The sequence below is a fragment of the Salvia splendens genome, chromosome 7 (genome assembly GCF_004379255.2).
Source record: "Salvia splendens isolate huo1 chromosome 7, SspV2, whole genome shotgun sequence".
Taxonomy (NCBI): Eukaryota; Viridiplantae; Streptophyta; class Magnoliopsida; order Lamiales; family Lamiaceae; genus Salvia; species Salvia splendens.
The window spans coordinates 5,224,426-5,248,697 of record NC_056038.1 but is presented as its reverse complement, the minus strand read 5'-3'; the positions used below and the strand labels follow the sequence as shown (position 1 = coordinate 5,248,697).

At 38.8% G+C, this 24,272-nt stretch overlaps 1 protein-coding gene across 1 annotated transcript; it reads right to left on the bottom strand.

Moving 5' to 3' along the window:
- Positions 1-1,539: 1,539 nt before the first annotated feature.
- Positions 1,540-2,575, bottom strand: LOC121811426. The gene is made up of 2 exons (XM_042212279.1): positions 2,459-2,575; positions 1,540-2,374 (listed from the first exon to the last, which is right to left on the bottom strand). The coding sequence occupies exons 1-2, from the start codon at positions 2,510-2,512 to the stop codon at positions 1,826-1,828; spliced, it is 603 nt and encodes a 200-aa protein (XP_042068213.1). The 5' UTR covers positions 2,513-2,575; the 3' UTR covers positions 1,540-1,825.
- Between the last annotated feature and the right edge of the window lie 21,697 nt (positions 2,576-24,272).

Below are 24,272 nucleotides of genomic sequence, written 5' to 3'. Positions count from 1 at the left end.
AATTAATCAACACACGGTTGGGTTATTAATTATCATCAAAAAATACACCACATTACAGTATGTAGTATGTACCAACGAAGGAAGAATGCCAAAATTATATTCTCATTTTTATTAAAACATTTATTTTTCTTTTTTATTTCCTTTTTAAAAGATTTAGTTCAATTTTTTGTGTGCATTGTAATCATGACACCGAAAGAAAACAAATACTCCCTTCATCCCACAACAGGGTCCTATTTTGTTTGGGCACGGAGTTTAAAAAATGTAAAGAAAAGTGGATTGAATAAGTTAGTGGAATATGAGTCTCACTCATATATATTGGTTTTTATAGTAAAATGTGAGTGAATTAAGTTGGTGGAATGAGAGACCTACTTACCATTTATGATAAAAATGAAATATGAGTTTTATTTTGAGACAGATTGAAATGGTAAAATAGGACTCTTATTGTGGAACAGATGAAGTAATTATTTATGTGATCAAATGATCATGTATTCACAGGCATATATACAAGGTCAGTTTATGGTCCGTTTGTGCAAATTTGCACAAACTTTTCCATTAGAATCATTACTAACAAATTTCATGTAATTGATTAGTTATGATTAACTTTGATTTAAATTATTATTTCACCCTACATTAAAAGAAAAGACTCGAGTGCAAAGTAATCATATTTGAAGCATATATACAATTTTACCCATGGTTGATTCGGGTCTAATTATTAGTGTTCTGATTGTTCATGAAAACCAAATTCAAATTACTTCAGCATGTAAAAGTATAACGGCATCAAATCCCAATTTCTAAAAGATAGGAGTACTATCATAAGACCGTTTTCTAATGAAACCATGTCAACATTCCATCCATTAAATGCATCATAAAATCGTAGTATATAAATCATTGTGATAAGGTATGGAAGTACATAAACATTAAGTTGAATATTGTACAAAAGTGACAATGTGAGACTAAAGCAACTAAAATTTAATGCACATTTAGTATATAGCATGACGAGGAAAGTGAGGTAAGTCGCCATCCAAAACCTCAATTCGATGAAGTTAAAGATTTTGTGCGCTCAAGGAAGTTGGGCTGCGGCTCTTTGTTGTTAGGCTTTTAAATTATACTAATAATAATAATGATATTTAAAGAGTAGGAATTAGTGAGTAAATTAGGATTAAAGAAATGAAAGAAAAGATGAATTATTTAATTAGCAATGATAAAAAGTTAAAAATAAATAGAGATGGGTCAATAAGTAGATCTCAATTGTGGTTTGTGGGAACCCACCTAACCCGACAAGCAAACCCTTTCACACCTTCTGGTTGGTGCACCCTAACCCCCCTCTCCCATAGAGTCAAATTCACACACACACAAAAGCCCGTGTCGTGAAATCTTTAGTTTTCGCTTTAAGTCAATATTTTGTGTTCCATACATGTTTTTAAAGTTTTCGTTTAGTAGAAAGATGATTAAATAAGATGCCAATTTTTCATATCCAACAATGTACCTATGATGTATGAATTGCTCATTTGTCCATGAGGTTCCTAGTTATAAATTCAATTTGATATTGTAGCTAATTTTGATAAACATAAAACAAGCATGTTACAATAGTATGATGAAAAATCCACATCCCATTGGTTTCCACAAGTTTTTGGAGAAAAGGAGTGAGACCAATCATGTCACTGAAAACGACTCTCTAACCATTCACCGATCTCAACCAAACTACTGTACAAAATTTCACTAATTTCCACCTGCATTTCCCACCTTCCTAATCTTGAATCTTCAATCATACTAGTAATAATTCAAGAAAATTTTAGAAATCGGCAAATTTCCTTTTTATGGGTTGTCATTGGAGCACAATTCTTTGATACTTGAGGGCGTCGTCATGCGACATCTCCGAGGCGCCTCTTTTCCGGCAGTTTCCGTCGTGGTTGAGGGCGGAGAGAGGCGGCGGAGGGATCTGGTAGGAGTCGAGCGGCGGCGGAGGGTGGCGCCACTGCGGCAGAGGGCCGGCGAGGAGGAGCGTCTGCAGCAGCGGCCCCGCTTTCATGACCGCCTGCAGGAACTTGCCCTTCTCCGGCAGCGGGCGGTGGTCTATCAGCACGGCGAGATCCTGCTCCGGCGGCGGCGACGACACAATGCTCTCGTCGCAGTCGGAGGCGTTGTTATTGCGGTCCTCGATGCTGGAATGTGGCGTGGTGGATTGGCGTTGGAGGAGGAGCATTAGCTTGTGGCATTTGTCGTGAGCTTCGTCGCGGTCTCTGATGGCGGCGGAGAGCAATTCTTTGAGGTGAGAGATTTGTTGGTCTCTGGCTTTGAGCTCCTCCTGGGCTTGGAGGCGCGTGTCTTCAAGCTCCATTGTTAGCAGCAGCGACTCACGCGCCTCGTCCATGCTCTGTTTTAGTAATTCACACAATTACAATTTGAAGCCTATTTCAAATGAGTCATGAAGTGAAGAAGATGATTCAAGTTTTGTTACCTTATCTTGCTGGAAATACGTGAAATTGAGGAGGAGGCTTCTTTGAAGATCCATCGCACCTTTTGTTATTTGGTGGAGAGAAGAAAACACAACACAACTACTGATATTTCTCTCTTTATATATACTCCACTATACTACTCCTGCATAAAAATAAATAAATAGGAAAAAAAACCATTTATTCTATCCAAAAAATTCATCAAATGCAGTATTAATAAAACCTAGTGGGTAAACAAATCCACGTGTGTGAACAAATCAAAATAAAGAAAATAGAAAAAAATGTCCGTAAAAATTGTTGTTTGTAGGTCATTGACTATATGCATTAATTTGAAAAATTGCATATGCTATTAAAATACAATAATAAAATAAGTTTTAAGTATTTAGATAAGTATATTTTTATCCGTGCTAATCGCATTTTATTGTTAACAAATCAAAGTAGAAAGATTTAAGGGTGGCTAATTATGGGGGTGGGGGAGAGGGAGTGACTGCCAAACCAAATAGACTAATGGGTAAAGGGAAGAGGATACATCTAATCCTACTCACTCACTCACTCACTCACTCACTCACTCACATCATATTTGCCTACCTATTGCTATTGCTATAATTGCTATTGGCTAACCACAATTTTTTCATTTTCATCCGACAAATGCGGGAATGCAGACAACTCATATTCTGCTCATGTGCTCCTGTCTCGCTCTTCATTAAGAATCTTTGGATTTGTTCCAAAATCTACTTCGCCAAAATTATATTGTCGATGCAAATCCAGTTTTTTCGTTTGTATCTGGTCTCTGTTGTATCATGCGGTTAACTATGGTCAAATACAATTAAAAAGCACACATACAAGTTACAGCCAACAAGTTGTACTACAATTGACAGCGCACAGCTATGGTGACCTCTTGAGAGCATGGGTTCAAATCTCGCCCCGCCCCGGAGACCCCCCCAAAAAAAGGCAGACATACAAATCTTCATAAATTTGGTTGAAGTTGGATTGTTTATCAAGTTATCTATCACGAGTTAAACCATACAAATAAAATTATTTGGTTGGAGTTGGATTATTTATCGATAATGCTTTCTCTCTTAATGTATAAATCGATCTATGACTGTGGAGCGTGGACAATGTCTAGGCGAAATGAATAAGCTGTAGACGTTCAAAAAAATTCTGGCCGCCTAAAATTATCGACGACCAAAAAAAAAGAAGTGTTTTTTTTTTAAAATCGCAATTTGGTTAAATCATGCTGTCTTATCAAAGAATACTCAATAAATCCTTGTTTTGTAGTAGTAGTAGGAATGGAATTAAAATAACTTCCTTCGTATTTGCGAAATTTATAATAGGGATATCCTTATTACAAGCATTCACTCCCAAGCAGTACACTAAATTACCATAACTCTATTCGTTACCATATACTAGTAGTAAGTAACACGGTGAGCAAATACATATTACTAATTAAAATGAGAATATATGTTACAAAATTAAAATAAGAAATAGTGATAGTAATAATTTATTGGTATTATATTGAAAATAACAAAGAAATTATTTTTTTATTATAGTTTTACCCAAACTTAAAAAGATACTATTCGTTGATAAAATTAAGGAAATGAAATGGGGAGTGGATTAGTACACGAGATCAGTTCAAATTTAATTCTCCACAGTGGGGCGGACGATAGGCCGCCCGATGCCTCGGGCGCGCCATCGTCCGCCACTGTGGGTGCGCGGACGATGGACGATGCGTCGTCCTCGCCCTAAGCTTAGTCCGAGGACCAAGCCCGGACGATAGGGCATCGGCCACCCACTGGGACGACGCGGACAATGCAACACGTTTTTTTTTTAATTCGAAAATTGTGTTTATATAAATACCCCTACCCCACATTTCATTTGTAACCTTTTGATTCAGTTTTCCACTCTCAACTTACGCTATAAAATGGATTCCGGTGAATACTCAAGTCCCAATAGCCCGATGTTTGGAGACGGTGCATGTTGGTCGGGTACACAACCTGACGAATATCGGTCGTTCGACCCCAACACGCAGTACGATCTCTATTTCAGTACGGATTCGTACGGTCTCTCTGACATGGAACCGTCTCTAACTCGCCTTGCCGCCCCTTCCCGTCGCGCCACCGCCCCTCCGCCGACGCGCCGTCGGCCGTCGCCCCCGCCAGAAAGAAGCGGACCAAGTACAGGGCATACAAGTTGCCACCTACGGCAACGAATGAAGAGTACGCCCCCGGACATACGAACTACCAACCGGATGAAACCCTCGTCTTGGCGAGGTGTAGGGTGGATATATCGGAGGATCCGATATTCGCGAACAACCTAAAGCAGCTCGCGTACTGGGAGCGCATCGCCGAGCGCTACAATGAGGCGAAGCCGCCGACCGCGTATAAGCGCCATGGGGAGCAGCTCCGCAAGCACTGGGATCAGGTGAAGAAGCAAGTCAACCTGTTCGCGGCGGAGTACAAGAAGTGCTCGAGGGAGTAGGGAAGCGGCGAGAGCTTGAGCGATGTGCGCGATAGAGCATTGTTGTCGTACCAGTCCCTGTACGGCGACTTCAAGCATTTCAGCATCTGGGCGCTCTTGAGGGACAAGCATAAGTTTCAAGGCGGGATTCTGCACACACCAGTGCGACGAAGAGGACGAAGACCACCGACGCTGGTGGTTACACGAGCAGCGAAACCGGAACTCGTCCGGTGGACCTCAACCGGACGTACACGGAGGAAGAGAGTTCCGGCACACCGATGTCCTCCCGACGTCCCATAGGCGTCAAGGTTGCGAATAACAAGGGGAAGGCGAATGCGACATCCTCCTCGCAAGCCGCCTCCCCATAGCCGATCACGACCCCGACCCCGGCGGCACTTGTCTACTCGGAGTTGGCAACGACCTCAATGGCGCGGACGTTGTTGGACACGCACAACGCCCTCATGAAGTGTACGGATCCGGTCAGAGCCGAATACCTCAAGGGGTTGATCGATGAGCTGTGACAGAAGTTGAGAATTTTATAGAGTAAAACTTTTTTTTATTTCTAACCCGTGTACCTTTTTTTTAATCAATGTAGTATTTGCCATTTTTTATTTAATCGCTGTGTTTTTTAATTAGTTTGCATTTATATATTTGAAAACATTTAAATTAATTAACAAAACAATAGCAAAACATATAGAACGCGCCTTAGAGCGCCCCACTGCAGGTGAAAGAATAGGAGGATAAAATACTAAGGTAGCGATGCATATGACGGGATTTAGGGCATCCCTTAGCCGCCCCACTGCTGTTGATGCCCTGAAAAGCAGACGTACATTCCTTCAGCTTACTTTCTCAATTTTTTCTTCCTTCACCTCTTATTTTAAACTAAAAGTCAGACTGATTTGACAATTTGCTTTATAATAAAAGGAAATAATATGACTTAAATTGACCCTTTTTACCTTGAGATACCACTCTATGAAGGCTTACTTTATTAGTGCTTAATGATGAGGTTAAATTATCCCTAACAGTTGCTGGAAGAATGTTAGTAGACACTATGCATAAAAGAATTCCTAAAATCACATTATTAAATTATGCAATAGTGGGAGTTAGGTATGGTTATTTTAACTTTTTTGTAGAACATCGAGAAAGTTTTCCATTTGTTTAATTAATTAAGAAATTAATAACACTTGGGTAATTGTTTCTTTCTCCAACCGCGTTATGCTTAGAATTTTCTGTACATGGAATTTTCCATTATCATTTGGTTATTAAGTAAGACATTCATAAATGGGCTCGAGAAATTCCCACATATTTATTGCAAAGTGAGGTAGTGATATATAGTTCCAATCAATGCCTGGACGGATTATGATTGCCTTTGCTTTTAATGAAATTGAAAAGAAAATGACTATATATAAGAAAAAGTGCTATGTGTCGACGGGAGTGGAATTCAATAACTTTGAACAAACATATCATGAAATGTTAAAGCATTTATAAATTGAAAATGTATATTTTTTATTGTTTTAAAAAAAAGATAATAGTACTTTCTTACAAAGTAGTGAGATCCATTGAAAGAAGGTAAACCGGAAAAGGTAAAAAAACAACTATTTTATATCTACTTTTTGTGTGGAGAAGAGATATGAGTATATTATACTACTAGTAGTATATACTTGTTCAAAATTGAAGAAAGCATAAGTACCAAATATCATTTTTATTGGAGAATGAGTTTTTGTGAAGAAGAGATAAAAAGTGGAGTAGTATTATACTCCCTTCATTTTGCGGCAGTGGGAGCATTTTTTTTTTGCACGAAATTTAGAAAATATTATGTTAAGTGAATTAAGTAAAGGAAAAAAAATGAAAATGGTAGAAAGATGAAAAGAAAATAACGTAAGAGATAGTAATGTAAGAGATAAGAAATGAATTGACTTTTACTAAAAAGAAAAATAACTCCACTACTATGAAACTTACTAAAATGAAAAAAATAACTTCAGTACTATGGAACGGGGGAATAGTTATTTCACTTGTACATTTACCTCCTCCCTTGAAAATGAGCTTTAAAGGTGTTCGAATTTTCCCTCACAATAGATTCCGCGGGTAATGATTTGAATAGAGTATTAGATGATCGATTGAATACGAATTATTTTGGACTCTCTAGCTTGTGAATTTTTCTCTCGCTTGCTAACTGTTGGTTTGAACGAACATTTTCTCTTAAAAAAAGCTAATGGAACTTGCGAAATGATATTTGATTTTGTATATTTTATTTTATTAAATATATAGTAAGTGATTTTGTGTTCGGAGTATTTTATTTGTATATTCTTTCTTTATAAGATTCATATTAAAGACTATTTATTCATTCAAATAATGAATTCACCATGGATTTTTATAATTTGATTGCTAAAAACGATTCATAACTTTCACTTTAAGAAATATTATTAGTCAAGTCGGTCTCATATTTCTCAATTTTGCTAATTTTAGGGTAACAATAATAATAAGATCATCAATTTGTAAGATTAAACCTTATCATTGTAATAAATGAGCAAGTTGTAACTTTAAAATAGGTAATCGCATTGCTATAATGACAAAATTATGACATTCTAATGAGTATTCCATACTACAAAACTAATTATATGAGTATATTATAACCTGGTGATTGATTTTTGAAAAACATGGATATTCCATGTAGGTAAATATTAGGTTTGTTTGAGATGTTAATCATGCATATTATGTTCATTATTTTGTAAGAGAGAAGAATATAAAGGAAAAGAGTCTTCTCTACACATTATTCTCTCGCTTACTTAATTTTCTCTCCACTTTAACTATTTATTACCATCCCCGTCCCACAAAGTTTGTCCCATTTTATCATTTTCGTTCGTCACACAAAGTTTGTCCACTAGGAATTTTACCAAAAATATACATTAAATACACCCCTCAATCTCCTCAATATGAGACCCTTATTCCACTACACATCTCCATTTAATACAAAGTCAGACAATTTCTTTAAACCCGCACCAGATCAAACTGGGACAAACTTTGTGGGACGAAGGGAGTGTCATTTTTTCAAAATGAGTGCAAAAGAAGTGACACAAGTAATGTGGAACAAATGGAGTATGTTTCTACATTTTGTTATATTTTGACGTGTTTGTTGAAAATTACAGAAAAAGGCTTTAAAAGATAAAATAGCCAAATTAACCGATGTTTGGACCCAACAGGATGTACAACACTCTTAGTTCGAGCCAATTTTGCTGGCACTTTTGAAGTCTAATTAGTCCTTAAAACATATCATTCTCTTCATCTCTGAAAAGGGTTTCGCCTCAATCAGAGTTCTATAGATAAAGTTATGATCATTCTACTAACATTGCACAAAACAGTAAAAAGCTGGCGGAAATTCAAGGAAGAAAATAAAATATTGCCTTGTGAAAACTCTCTTCTATACCTTCTAGGATTCATTTCCTACCATATCTAAATCTTTTCCAGACTTACAAATACTTCATAACCTAATTTATAATATGACTGGACACCGCATAATTCAATACTGTGTTTTGTTTTTTTTTTACTTCATGTCTAGTACTTTAAATTTATTGTTTTACTTCTTGTATGTGAGTACTTGTGGAAATCTTGGTGAAGATGCACTATATTCATACACCTTTTGTCTCTCATTTTTAGTCCACTTTGTATAGTGAGCACAGGTTTTAAGAAAGATACAGAAAAGTGAGTTGAAAAGGTAAATGAAATGTGAGTCTCACTTTTATATATTAGTTGTATAATAAAATATGGGTGTAATAAGTTAGTGGAATGTGAGACCTATTTACCATGGTAAAAAGTGAAGGTGGGCAATAAATGGGAGACAAATGAAAATATCAAAAAGTGGACAAAAATAGGGGACAGATGGAGTAGTTTTTTTTTCAATTGATTCTTCCTTGTTTTGCTCTTGCAATTATTTGTAATTCTTATGCTTTTTTCGTTCAATTGATTACCTAGCTCTTGAATGTGTTAGTGTTCATTAAATTATTTGGGAGATAAAATATTAACTTGAGCTTAAGAATAATTCACTCTTTAATCAATAGAATTCGGCAGAGTTGAGATTTTATGTGAGGTCGTTGGGTTTTTAACGGGGACTTTGATATCAACATTTAATCTACATATCTCTCACATTGGGAGGAGTTTAATCTAATTAAGTGACAGATCTAATAACTCTGGTGATACTAAAAGCAAGAAAATCAGTTGAATAATAACTAAGTCGTTGTAGTTGGATCATGAAACTCTTCATTTTTCGTCAGTTTCGTATAATTCGTTTTTATACTCTCTATTATTTATTTAATTATTTCTGCCTAGTTTACAAATCCAAATTAAAAGAAATAAGGACTTTTGAGATGATAAGAATTTAATTTATTACCAAATTGGTGAAGTAGGAGAGATGAAGAAAGAAAAAAGTTATTGAAGTATTGTAAGTGAAAAATGAGGCTCGCCTTATAAAAGAGAAAAGACTTACTAAACATAGAAAGATGTTATTTTTATAGAACGGAAGGAGTATGATATTGAGTTCGTAACTTTAATGTGTTACCTGTAGCAAACTAATGATAATTATGTTTAACGGTAAATAAACAAGCTAACACTAATATGACGATCACATTGTATCATTATTATTTTTCAATTGTGATTTAATGCAAATATGTTTATCGCCTTAAACTTTGCATCTTCCATTTATTTTTTCGCTATTTAATACACTTGGATATTACCAATCTTTTGATGAGAATTTCATACAAATCAATATACTATTAATATTGATCATTTTCCGAGTTTTTGATTTTTGCAAAACTAAATTTTAATATAATCAAGCATGCAAATATTATTTTTAGGTCATTGTTAGTTTATATTTAGTTCATTAAATTAAATTAAATTTAAAATGATCTTAACACGACCTTAAATCCTAATTTTATAATATGATCTAAAACTCCTTAATAATAACCCTTTATATTTTTAATTAATTATTAACCATCAGATTAGCAAATCTCATGATCAGGATTTGATATGGATTTTGTATTGAGATGTATTTTTATATTGATCATTTTCCTACTATCATGTATGTATCTATAATAATACAATTATCCACTAATTTTTATTTCATCCATCTAAAACTTAAATTAGTGAATATATACGATAATAATTTCTTCCGATAGCCTTGAATTAAGTACTATATGTAAAAATCATGGATTAAATATGCCCGGTCAATGGTTTTGACCAAAGAATAAATGTGACGAGACATTTAATTTTGTGAAATTAAATGATATAGCGTCGATCTACATTTTACGTAGATAAATGTAGTATATTCACTTTCTCAAATCCGATTTCCGGTGAGTGAGAAATAGTGGATTAAAGTTGGGCATAATTAGCTTTTAATTAAAGCTTGGAGCATGTGCTTAGGGAATAATTAACTAGTGTTAATTATCCCACATTGGAAGATTAATACATCTTTAATGTGTTTAAATTAAGTGACTTTATGTTACTTAATAATTATAGTGGATCAAGATGGGTGAAAAAGCCCACACACGCGCGCCGCCGCCGCCGCCCGAGCCCGAGCCCGTGCTCGTGGGCGTGGGCGCGGGCCTCGGGCCCGATCCCGATCCCGATCCCGATCTTGGGCTTGGGCTTGGGCTTGGACTTGGACTTGGACTTGGACTTGGACTTGGACTTGGACTTGGATCTTGGCAATTGGTCTTTGGGCTTGGGGCGTGGGCGCGGGCGCGGGCCTCGGGCCTCGGGCCCGATCGGGAATCTTGGATCTTGGATCTTGGTCTTTGGGTGGTCTTTGGGCTTGGTGCTTGGCCCAAACTATTCTTTTTGGACCACCGCCGAGTCAGCAATCCAAGTGGCTTGACACGTCGTCAAGCGAGGCACAATCACGGCTGTCACGTGAGAAATCCACACGCTCCACATGCGATAGGCACACGCCTGCCACACGCTCGTAACCGACGGCGGTTACGAATCTGCCATGATGAGCCTTCATGGCTCGGTTGACCCTGCATGGTGGCTTGGCCTATAAATAGGCTAGCCATACCACTGCATTAGTACACACCATTACAAGCCTTCTGCATCATCATAAGCTCTCTCCCTCTCTCTGCATTGTCCTTCTGTCGAAGCTCTGCCCTCTCCTCCATCCAGTTCGCCGGAGCTCTACTGATTGCGGTGCTGCATCAATAGAGACGTAGCCGTTTTACCTTTGGGGACGACACGCCAAACCGAAGAGCACTACCGGGGCGTATTTCGTCTTGCGGGAAGAGGCCTCCTCGACTCGGCTAAACATTCACGGTTTATTTGTTTCATTGTAATTCAGTTCAGTTTCGTTTCTTGTATTCCTTCTTTTGGGTTGTATTACGCCCGGCTTTTATCTCTTGTAATCAGTAGAACCAACAAACGCAAGACGAGATAACTTGCTTTTGAAGGGATTTTTGACCTCTAAACTGAACTTAAAATTTCGAAACTTAATACACCTTTGCTGGAGATGTCGACGGAATCCAACACCACCGCTGCCGCCACCACCGCCGCCATTCCTTCAACCATGGCGACCACTGGACCTGTCAACACGTCGTCGATTTCGACGATGATGCCCACTCCCGGGCGCTATCCTTCTTCCTCAACAACCCCTTGGGAGTTCGTTAACCCCCTTGGGCTCACTGGTGGATCCACTTCGAGTGGGTCGGTTGGTTCCACTTTTAGTGGTTCCTTCGGGTCCTTTAATGGATCGAGTGCTGGGGCCTCCGGGTCTCACACGGGTGTTGGGGCCTTCGGGTCTCACACGAATGCTGGGGCCTTCGGGTCTCATGCGGGTGCTAGTCCCTTCGGGGCTGGTACGACCATGGCGGGCTCTATGCCCAACATGAATGGTGGGGGCTCTATGCCCAACCATGTTGTTGGCTCCTTCGGGGGCAACGGAATTGGTTCATTCCAAGGACCAAGTGCGGCACCTATGGCACCAAGAATGATGCCACCTGCCGAGAAGCCACCAAAGTTTGGAGGATCTGACTTCAAGCGGTGGTACCAGAAGATGTTGTTCTACTTGACAACATTGGGCGTCGCCAACTTCCTCACGGAGAACGAGCCGCCCGCGCCAAGCGACCAAGAGACTAGGCTCGAAGTCATGGCGGACTATGAAGCTTGGAGAAAAGGGGATTATCTATGTAAAAATTTTATTTTAAGTGCATTAGATGATAGCCTCTATAATGTATACTCCAATGTAACCACATCTAAACAAATGTGGGAAAACCTAGAAAAGAAGTATAGCATAGATAATGCTGCAGGGACGGAACAAGTTGTAGCATCCAAGTTTATGGACTACAAAATGGTCGACTCTCGACCCGTCATGGAGCAAGTCCAAGAGCTCCAAATGATCATCCACTCATTAGTGGCTGAAGGGATGACCTTGCCCGACAAATTCCTAAGGTGCACGATCATTGACAAGCTCCCTCCAAGTTGGAAGGACTTCAAGAGTTATCTCAAGCACAAGCGAAAGCAGATGACCCTTGAAGACTTGATCGTGAAGTTGCGCATCGAGGCCGACGTGCGCAAAAGTGATCAAAAGGCTAAGGGCTTCACCCCAAATGAGGCCAAAGCCAATCTGTTGGAGCGGGGCGGACCCTCCAACAAACGCCCTCGCCCAAACCGTCCAAACGACAAAGGGAAGGGAAAGCAGCCTTCAAAGAAGTTTGAAGGCGACTGCTACAAGTGTGGCAAACCAGGCCACTTTGCTAAAGACTGCCGCAGCAAGAAGAAGAAGCCGGCTGCCACGTCATTGAGAAGGAATTCAAGGACTGGGATGAGAACGGCCTCATTGCTGTGGTCACTGAAGAGGTCAACCTTGTCAACAACAACAAGGGTGGCTGGTATATTGATACCGGCGCTACTGCACATGTTTGTGCAGATAGGAGTATGTTTTCCACCTACAACAACGTTGAAGGGACAAAGATAAACATGGGGAATCAAGCCTCGTCTGAAATCCTCAGAGTTGGTGATGTAATCCTAAAGATGACGTCTGACGTCTCAATCACCTTGAAGGATGCGCTGCACGTTCCGGACATCCGGAAGAACCTAGTTTCAGGATCAATACTAGTGAATAAGGGTTTTAAACTTGTATTTGAATCCGATAGGTTTGCATTGTATAAGTTTGGGAAGTCCCTCGGAAAAGGTTATGTAACCGACGGACTTTTCAAGCTTAGTGTAGCAACACTGCGTGTTCCAAAGCCACTGGCTAATAAGAATAAAACATCTACTTCCTCTTATTTGATTGAGTCTTCAAATTTGTGGCATTGTAGATTGGGACATGTGAATTCAAAAGCTATTAAAAGATTAGTGAATTTAGATTTACTAAAGGCTAATGAATTGGATACCCAAGATAAATGTGAAATTTGTCTTGAAGCAAAAATGACTTAGTTGCCGTTTCACTCGGTTGAACGAAGCACAAAACCCCTTGAATTAATTCACACGGACGTATGTGATTTAAAGATGGTGCAAACAAGAGGTGGTAAAAAGTACTTTATCACTTTCATAGATGATTGCACAAGGTATTGCTACATTTATCTTTTAAGAAGTAAAGATGAAGCAATAGAAGCGTTCAAAAATTATAAGAACGAAGTTGAGAATCAACTTGGTTGTAAAATCAAAATGATTCGAAGCGATAGAGGAGGCGAATATGTAGCCCCGTTTGAGGAGTTATGCAACGCAAGTGGTATAATTCATCAAACAACTGCTCCATATTCACCACAATCTAATGGTGTTGCAGAACGCAAAAATCGAACTCTAAAAGAGATGATGAATGCACTGCTTCTAACTTCAGGATTACCACATAACATGTGGGGAGAAGCTGTTTTGACAACCAACTATATCTTGAATAAGATCCCTCTCAAAGGAAAAGATGTCACTCCTTATGAGTTGTGGAAGGGAAGGAAGCCATCCTACAAATACCTCAAAGTGTAGGGGTGTTTGGCAAAGGTGATGGTTCCTCCGCCCAAAGAAGTTACAATCGGACCTAAGACGGTTGATTGCATCTTCATTGGATATGCACTTAACAGTAGTGCATATCGATTTGTTGTTCACAAGTCTGAAATATCGACTATCACAGTAGGAACAACAATTGAGTCGAGGAATGCTGTATTTCTCGAAAATACATTTCCTTGCAAAGACAAGGAAAAAGTCTCAACCAATTCTGAGACAAGAATTGAAGAAGCCACTAGTTCTAAACAAGTGGAAGAAGAAGCCACTAGTTCTAAATCAGCAGATGCGGAACCTGAATCGCGCAAGCGTGCAAGGCCCGATCCAAAAGATACAGTACTAAGACGTGGAAATAGAGTCAGAACACCAAAAACTTTTGGTCCTGACTACATTGCTTTCATGTTGGATGAAGAACCAACATCGATAAAAGTAGCCTTTGCTGGCCCAGACGGGCTGCATTGGAGAGAAGCTGTTCAAAGCGAAATTGATTCAATTTTGCTAAACCACACATGGGTGTTGGTTGATTTGCCCGAAGGTGCTAAACCTTTAGGATGCAAATGAGTTCTTAAAAGAAAGTTTAAGGCCGATGGAACAGTTGATAAGTATAAAGCCCGATTAGTAGTAAAGGGTTTTAAACAAAAGGAAGGACATGACTTCTTCGATACCTATTCACCTGTAACAAGGATTACATCTATATGAGTGCTTCTCGCTATTGCTGCATTGCACAATCTTGAGATTCATCAAATGGATGTAAAGACCGCGTTTCTAAATGGTGAACTAGAAGATGAAATCTATATGGAACAACCCGAAGGGTTTGTAGTACCTGGACAAGAGAAAAAGGTATGCAAGCTCGTAAAGTCCCTATATGGATTGAAACAAGCGCCATTGCAATGGCACTTGAAGTTTGATAATGTGATGTTATCAAATGGGTTTAAAATCAACGAGTGCGACAAATGTGTCTACATCAAGAGCACTAATAACGGTCATGTTATAGTGTGTCTCTACGTTGATGATATGTTAATCTTGGGTAGCAACACTCAAGTAATTAACGATGCAAAGGCCATATTAAAGAGAAACTTTGACATGAAAGACATGGGTCTAGCCGATGTAATTCTTGGAATGAAGATTCTAAGAACGAATGATGGAATCATCTTAACACAATCACATTATGTTGAGAAGATATTGAATAAATTCAAAGCCTATGATGGCGCGCCGGTTAAGACTCCAATTGAACTCGACGTTCACTTGAGCAAGAACAAAGGCGAGCCCGTTGCTCAAGAAGAGTATGCACGGGTCATCGGGTGCATTATGTACTTGACTAATTGCACTCGACCTGACATCGCTTGTGCCGTGAACAAGTTGAGTCGTTACACGAGCAATCCAAGCAAAGAGCATTGGAGAGCTCTTGTAAGGGTTTTGAGATATTTAAAACATACTCAAAATTATGGGCTACGCTTCTCGAGATACCCCCCGGTACTTGAAGGGTACTGTGATGCTAATTGGATATCCGATAATAGAGACTCACTTTCAACAAGTGGATATGTCTTTACTATTGGGGGTGGTGCTGTATCGTGGAAATCCACAAAACAGACCTGTATAGCCCGATCAACAATGGAATCGGAGTTCATTGCCTTGGATAAGGCTGGTGAGGAAGCCGAGTGGCTTAAGAACTTCCTTGAAGACATTCCATGTTGGTCTAAGCCAGTGCCACCAGTGCTGATCCACTGCGATAGCCAAGCAGCTATTGGAAGGGCAAACAATGGCTTCTATAACGGTAAGTCTCGACATATACGTCGACGACATAACACCGTGAGACATTTGATCACAACAGGGGTGATTACAATTGACTATGTGAAGTCAATAGATAATCTAGCGGATCCGCTAACCAAAGGGTTAAACCGTGATCAAATGAATAAGTTGCTAGAGGGAATGGGTTTGAAATCCTCAAACTAAAGAACTATCACAGTGGTAACCCAACCATGATGACTGGAGATTCCAAGAACTTGGTTCAAAGGGACAACTAAGCTATGAGAGTTCATGGAAAACACTCAAACTATATCTATTCTCTAAGAGCAATAGAGTGTTGGAGAACTTGCCTAGTGGTAAAGGCTAAGTCTATGACTTTTAATGGTTCTTAAAGATCTCAAAGAGATGGAGTTCTCAAAGAGACCAAGTATGGCAAGGTACTTGACTAAGAATCACCTATGTAAGTGCGAAGTGTGGTCGCTTCATAAAACGTACTTATGAATCCAAAGTGGTGTCCAAGACCGCAATGGACACAAAACGTGAGAACGGATGAGGTTGAGGTGTTTAAGCGTTAACACCATTGTCTCGGTGCACGCCGTGGGGGATTAGTTCAAAGCATCGCGCTACTAAGCCGCTTGTGTATCCGATGGTGTCGACTATGGAGGGTTCAAAGTCAACAACTACCTATCCTTATGCTTATATACCTCTCGAGGGTTGAGCTTATGTCTGCATGCATATGCATTTGGCTATTTCCACTCATGTGGGGGATTGTAAAAATCATGGATTAAATATGTCCGGTCAATGGTTTTGACCAAAGAATAAATGTGACGAGACATTTAATTTTGTGAAATTAAATGATATAGCGTCGATCTACATTTTACGTAGATAAATGTAGTATATTCACTTTCTCAAATCCGATTTCCGGTGAGTGAGAAATAGTGGATTAAAGTTGGGCATAATTAGCTTTTAATTAAAGCTTGGAGCATGTGCTTAGGGAATAATTAACTAGTGTTAATTATCTCACATTGGAAGATTAATACATCTTTAATGTGTTTAAATTAAGTGACTTTATGTTACTTAATAATTATAGTGGATCAAGATGGGTGAAAAAGCCCACACACGCGCGCCGCCGCCGCCGCCCGAGCCCGAGCCCGTGCTCGTGGGCGTGGGCGCGGGCCTCGGGCCCGATCCCGATCCCGATCCCGATCTTGGGCTTGGGCTTGGGCTTGGACTTGGACTTGGACTTGGACTTGGACTTGGACTTGGATCTTGGCAATTGGTCTTTGGGCTTGGGGCGTGGGCGCGGGCGCGGGCCTCGGGCCTCGGGCCCGATCGGGAATCTTGGATCTTGGATCTTGGTCTTTGGGTGGTCTTTGGGCTTGGGGCTTGGCCCAAACTATTCTTTTTGGACCACCGCCGAGTCAGCAATCCAAGTGGCTTGACACGTCGTCAAGCGAGGCACAATCACGGCTGTCACGTGAGAAATCCACACGCTCCACATGCGATAGGCACACGCCTGCCACACGCTCGTAACCGACGGCGGTTACGAATCTGCCATGATGAGCCTTCATGGCTCGGTTGACCCTGCATGGTGGCTTGGCCTATAAATAGGCTAGCCATACCACTGCATTAGTACACACCATTACAAGCCTTCTGCATCATCATAAGCTCTCTCCCTCTCTCTGCATTGTCCTTCTGTCGAAGCTCTGCCCTCTCCTCCATCCAGTTCGCCGGAGCTCTACTGATTGCGGTGCTGCATCAATAGAGACGTAGCCGCTTTACCTTTGGAGACGACACGTCAAACCGAAGAGCACTACCGGGGCGTATCTCGTCTTGCGGGAAGAGGCCTCCTCGACTCGGCTAAACATTCACGGTTTATTTGTTTCATTGTAATTCAGTTCAGTTTCGTTTCTTGTATTCCTTCTTTTGGGTTGTATTACGCTCGGCTTTTATCTCTTGTAATCAGTAGAACCAACACTATATAGTGTTCTCTGAATTAATACCGTCCTACATATTATTTTCTTGTAGATTTTTTCTACAAGAAGGAAAAAGAAAAGATGGATTTGTTTTAACTAACGTCTTGAGTTTTATTGACAAGTATTTTGTTTTTCTCTAATAAAGTTCAACACAGGCATTCGTCTTGCTCGTAAAAGTTAAAGCGCATGTGGTTTATATTGATGGGATTACTTTAAAACATAGAGTTTTTATTGAAAGTTCGGTTGGAAATTAATGGCATGGTTTTTGTCTAGTGAGTTTGGAATTCAGTTAATTTCACCAAGAAGGAAACTATTTGATCTCTTGTTGGTGTAAAAGAAGGATCTTTTCTTTGTTCAACTTGCACTTGAGTTGCTTTGTTATCATTGTTTCTTAGTAATTTTTGGTTTATTCCGTTTTATTTTTTGTTCCATTAGCAGCCTGTATACGTATTGAGGTTTTTTTCTCCAAATTCATAGTAGACCTATATTTTTCACCGATAATTAAATTATACCCAAATATATTACACTTTTTTTTATTTGTTCTACCTAATTTACATATTTAACCATATATTATGAAGCAAACATTATTTTCAGTTACTTTTACGCTCGTTTCCTTTTCTTTCTTAGTAGTACTACATTCGCTTCCTTCAAAATATATTTAAGCGATTTATAGATTAAGATCCGTCCATTATTTAAATAGCTGCTCTCTCCGTCTGTAAATAGGAGTTTCATTCCTATCCGGCACTGATTTTAAGAAATGTTAAGAAAAGTGGGTAGAAGAAAGTGAGTTGAATATGAGTCTCACTTATATATACAGTTTTAAATGATACTATGTGAGTGTAGTGAGTTAGTAGAATGTGTGACATCTTTACCATTTATAGTAATTATGAATCGGAACTCCTATTCGCGGACGGACCAAAATGAAAAAACGAGACTCCTATTCGCGGACAGAAGGAGCATTTTGCATTTTGGGTTGTTTATGATTTAAATTAAAGAATCATTTACTTTTTTTCTATATTGAATATACAAACTTCATATTCCAATAACTTTTTACATTCGATGTACTTTATAAAATTAATACTCTATCCGCACAAAAAATAGACTAATTTTATCATTTATTGTCATCCCTAAATTAGACCAAGTTTAAATATCGAAAGTTTTCATTTATAATGCGTACCCACAATCCACTAACACTCCTTCTACTATCTTTTCGCTCTCTCTATGTTACATTTTTCAATTTCTCTCTTACTTTGCCAATTATACATTAGAACCCGTATTATTTACAGTTTTATATATTTTGAGAACCGGGGGAGTACTAAAAATGAAAGTCATATTTCACTTACTTTTGTCATTTATTTTCTTTTACAAAAGTCAAGCAATCTTTTGAACTTGCGCTGAATTAAAAGTGTTTTTTAAATGGTGGACAAAATTATTCTAAGAGCATCCACAATGGAGGATGTCCCGTCGGACGTCGGATGGCGTGCCGCACATTTGCGCGGGACGTCCGCCATTAGGCGAGGGAGGGGCGGACGTCGGCTGCGGACACCGCACATCCGCGGCTTTCCAGGACATCCGTTGGGACGTCTGTCATTGCAGTGCCACGACGGACGTCCCGGCGGATGTCCCGATTTTTTATTTTTTTTGTGGATGTCCGTCGGGATGTCCTTAGGGATGTCCGTCATTGTGCAGTGGGATGTCCTTATGACGTGGCAGGAGGTTTTTTTGGGAAGTCCATCGGGATGTCCTACGGGACATCCGTCTCACTGTAGAAGCTCTAAAAGAAAAAGTCATAAAAAGCAGGCGATTCAATTCTAACTTTCCGTTACTACAGGCAAAATTCTACGTCGGTAAACAGAGCATATTCTAGGTTTTTTTTCGCTAATTTGTGATTAAGACTTTTTTACATGAATTTGTGATGAAGAGTTAAATATTTCAGTCCCTCACTTTTTACTGTGTAAGAAACTACCATAACTAATTTAATTTTATTCATTACTATTAATTTACTACTTTTAGCATGGAGTATATTTACAAATTACTCCCTCCGTTCACCATTTAAAGAATCATTTTGCCATTTTAGTTGTCCATAGACCATGATTTATAGAACCATTTGTTTATTCTATTTTTAGTACTGACCCTACAATTTACCAACTTTTTACACTTACAATTCAATATAAAACTACTAATACTTTAAATAAGTCTCACATTTCACTCACTTTCTCTCTTTAGTGTTTCTTAATAATGTCAAACAGTTTCTTAAAATTTGTGCCAGAGTCAAAATGACTTTTAAATGGTAGACGGAGGGAAGAGTAACATTGTTATTAAAAATAAAAGAGAAGGATTTACCGGTTTGCCATTTATGTATGTGTTTCCGAGACTGTGTCAGCAGGGCCCAAATTAAAAGGAAGACTTTCCTGCGATTTGAATTCTACCATTTATTTTTGGAAGTCTTCCATTAAAAACTTACATTACATGATTACATACATATGCAATGTCTTTCTTTGATCTTAAATTATACGTAATCACTTTTTCTCAATATCCTTTGATCCCATTTTTATTGTTCAATAAAATAGAGAGGGTTGTCATCTCAAATCTCAATAAAAAAATAAAGTTGATAACCTTGTTGTGATAAATATAGTAGTAGTAGTAGTAGATAAATATTTAACGCTCAGCATATAACAAAGCTTGTGATTATTCGTCAAGAGTAGGTGCCTCCTTTTGCCCATTTATAAAGTGATGGTGAATATATATGTTATCTACTACTATTATATAAAGATATTTATATCCAAATGGGAACCCCAAGTCCTTAAATTCACAGAAAAAAGTTTTTAAAAGGCTGCTAAGAAATGGACTAATAAAATAGATAGAAGTAGTTGATGTTTGTGGAAATAACTCTGACTTTGGAGTTCAATTCATGTGCAAATCTAACGCGTTTATCTCCTTTTTTTTTGTCTCCAACCATGGGACATATAATGTCCCTCTCACTATAATAATATTTGCGCATAGTCAAATAAATTACATAGTTTGAAGGATAATGATTTTTAAGCTTCCTAATTGTAGTGTAAGTATATTACTTATTTTTGACATAGAGTCCTAGTTTTAGTAAAGAAAAATAAAAAATTCAAAGCTTCAAATAGAATTTAAGGACCTGAATAAAAATATAAAAGCATAAGAATCAAGTGTATGTGGACAAAATCTCTATTTAAAAAAAAATCAAAATGGTAAAAAGTAATTGTTTAAAGATCTCATAGATGATGGATCGAATTAACGGTAATTGTTAAGTACATCCCATACACTTTGTATCATTAGCAGAATAACATATACTCCTAGTATATTCAATAAATTTTGTGCCAATTTGAGCTCAATACTCATTTTACTACTATTAGCATGTGACTAATTAATGCACATTATCCTACGCATTGAAGAGTACTAGTAACATATTTATTGTGACAATGTGCTTAAAATCAAGTCAAAGTCCTCAATAGCATCGAATATTGCGTTAGCCAAGTACAACTAATTAGAAAACGAGAGGCAGATTTGTTTAAGTCGTAAACTTCGTTGGTTGGGCTTTAATTAAATGCCCACAAACTGTCGACGAGCCCAATACATAGATTTAGGGCCTGTTGGAAACTAATAGGAGTCCATACTACTAGTAACCTTTATTTCTATTTTCTCACTTGAAATAACAATGTGTAACTAAAATAAGATTAAATTTATGAATTGTTCGTATCCATCGACAAATCAACAATTGTGTAAACCGAGGATCAACATGAAATGTAGGGTGCAAGATCTTAAAAAACCAAAAATAATTTAATCTTACCAACTGTCCAAAGCCAATTTAATCAAAAAATATTGCCATGGACATCTGATCTAAAGATTCTAAACAGCGTTCCCATAGACAAATTGATAGAAAATGAGACACACGGTTTGAAAAGGAGAGTTCATACATAGATATTTACATATATTGCCATTTGCCACCATACATATACATACACACACTAGCAGCGACAAGCGTTAGAACTCACAACTACCGCAAAAGCAATCTAACCGGATACACAAAAGGATAACAAAAGCAGGCAACATTTCTTCTTCAACTAATTAAATGAAGACATCTGTGAGAACCTTCTTGCTCTGCACAGAAGTCTTGAGCAACTTCACAGCCTATCAGATAACACAAAATGTTACTAAAAGTATTAAGTAAGTTTAAGCGAAGAAGATGAAGAAACATAGTAAGTGAGAGAAGAAGATACCTCATTCATTCCCAGAGTAACAAGCTTCTCTTCCAAAGCACCCACCTCCTTAACATTAAACTTAATGAGCATAGTAATGCTGGAGATGGTACACATAGGCTTGATCATCAAATCGTCCATGACCATATAGGTCACCACCCCCTTAACCAAACCGCCTTCTTCCGACGACGATTTGGCAGCTGGAGGAGCCACATAGGTTATATTCGAGGCCATAACCACGCGGGGTGCCTGGTTCATCAGAAACATAACCGACACAATGGCTGCATATGTAAAATTTATTCGGAGACTGACCAGCACCAGTGCCGAGGACCTGGAGATGGGCGGCATCGGTTTCGGTTATGTATCTTTTTTCTGGTCGGGAAGTATGTAGGTTTCGCTGAGGGTTTCTAAGCTTTTGTAGAGATTGGGCAAAGATCCCACCATTCCTTGGGTTTTCAGAAGGCCAATGATGGTGGCCACGGCAAAGAAAGTATGTGGAAGAGGAAATCCACACAATCCTTGCCAGCCTCAGCGAACAGGACTCGCTTGCCTCGTGTGTCTATCAACAGCTTCAAGCTCACCTTCGAATCCGACATTTCTTTATATATAGCAACTAAAGTTAGTCAAGGCTTGGTGAATTACTTACACATCTGCTATACACATTGTTTATATAGGCAGTTTTGGAACTTGGATATTCTACATTATACAAAAGTTTTGTAGTTAACGAGGCGATATTTGCAGGTCGCCGCCCTGCTCTGCTGTCTTGTATCAGTAACATCAATATATGTACATACTTTTCAATCTATCACCGACTATAATGATTTCCTCATTTTATTTTATGAAAAGATGCTGTAAATTATTTTGCCGAGCCATAATTTTTTTTATGGATTTAGTAATAAAACCTTAATTAAGGAAAAATTTTCAAAATTTAAATTCGAGACATTAACTTCCATTGATGAAATAAAAATTACGCGACCAACAAAGAATTTAACGAAGAGATTAATAATTTCTTGACCCAATTTCCAATCCCGATACTCCATATTTTTTCTCAACTGTACAAAACTTGGGATTTAAACAAACTTATAGTAGTACTACTCCGTATTACAATCATTTTCCAAAATATAGTAGTACTCGAACTTAACCAAGATACTCCCTCATTCCCCAAAGAATATGAACAATGAGTTCGGCACTTATTTTAATAAATAAGGAAAAAAGTAAGAGAGAGAGAAATGGTAGTGAAAATAATGTTAGTGAAGAGTAAGGTCTACGTTATTGTAATGATATAAGTTGTTAATAATAACGGTATAAGTTGTAAATAAAATGATTTATAAGGGTAATATATTGTTTGAATTTTTCAAAATTGAAAAATTCATACTTTTCTTAGACGGATGAAAAAGAAAATAATTCACTCTATAAGGGCATAAGTAACCCCGTCCCCATTTCCGGCCCCAAGTCCCCTTCACATCATCATTCCTCTACAGTTGCGGCCCATGACCCAACTGCAGTAACCCTGCAGGCCGCAACTCGGACCGCAACTAATAAATGACATTATTCACAACTCCAACCTATTTTGAACGTAAAATAAAAAACGCCGGAAATTTATAACACGGAAAATTTAATTTCACCGAATACTGCAAAATTACAACATATAAATTTTAAAACCGAAAATAAAATACATAACGTCAATGCTGGAAAACGTTGGTGCGAGTCCAAATTTCTTCGATTAGATCGGCTTGGAGGCGAGTGTGTTGTTCCTCTTGGGGCATCGTAGCTGAACGGGTCATGACATTGCGGATGTCGGGAGGAAGGCACTGCACGGGCGGATCGGTGACAACGTAGTTACTTCTGGTACCGGCGAGCGGATCGTCGCTCCACAAAGTGACGTTATCTTGCTCGACCTCAACGATCATGTTATGCATTATGATATATGTATACATTGTGTCGGCGATGTTTGACGGCTGCCAACCACGGGCCGCTCCCTTCACGACTTCGAATTTTTTAAAAAAATCGGTTGCGGCCCGGCCCAAGGAGCGTGTAACGATGGGCCGGGACTTGCCAGTTGCGGCCCGTCACCGTGCAACGCCGTCGCAGGCCGGGATGCGGGACGCTCGCCAGGCCGGGAACGCTGCCCCGGAACCGGCCTTGGCCGTGATTCTCCTCCGTGTAACGCATGAGACTGGCCGGGACTCGCGACTTGCGGCCCTGCCCGCCGCGTTACAGATGCTCGGACCGAGGGAGTGGTGATTACTAGAAGTACAAGTGTTATAATAAGGCTATTAGCATTCCGGTAAGTATTTTATTATTTTATTAAATTTTTGGTTCGAGGAGTTTGTTAGTGAGATTTGGAGTATATGAACTCATAGTAATGGCATTGATGGCGATGATGTGATAAATTTGTTATCCTACACACTAAGGTCTAGTCATCTATGACGCTGTCACTA

Coding starts and splice junctions, on each gene's coding strand:
- LOC121811426 (XM_042212279.1), bottom strand. CDS start 2,512: ATGGATCTTCAAAGAAGCCTCCTCCTCAATTTCACGTATTTCCAGCAA. Junction 2,375..2,458: donor CGTATTTCCAGCAAGATAAG/GTAACAAAACTT, acceptor TTACTAAAACAG/AGCATGGACGAGGCGCGTGA.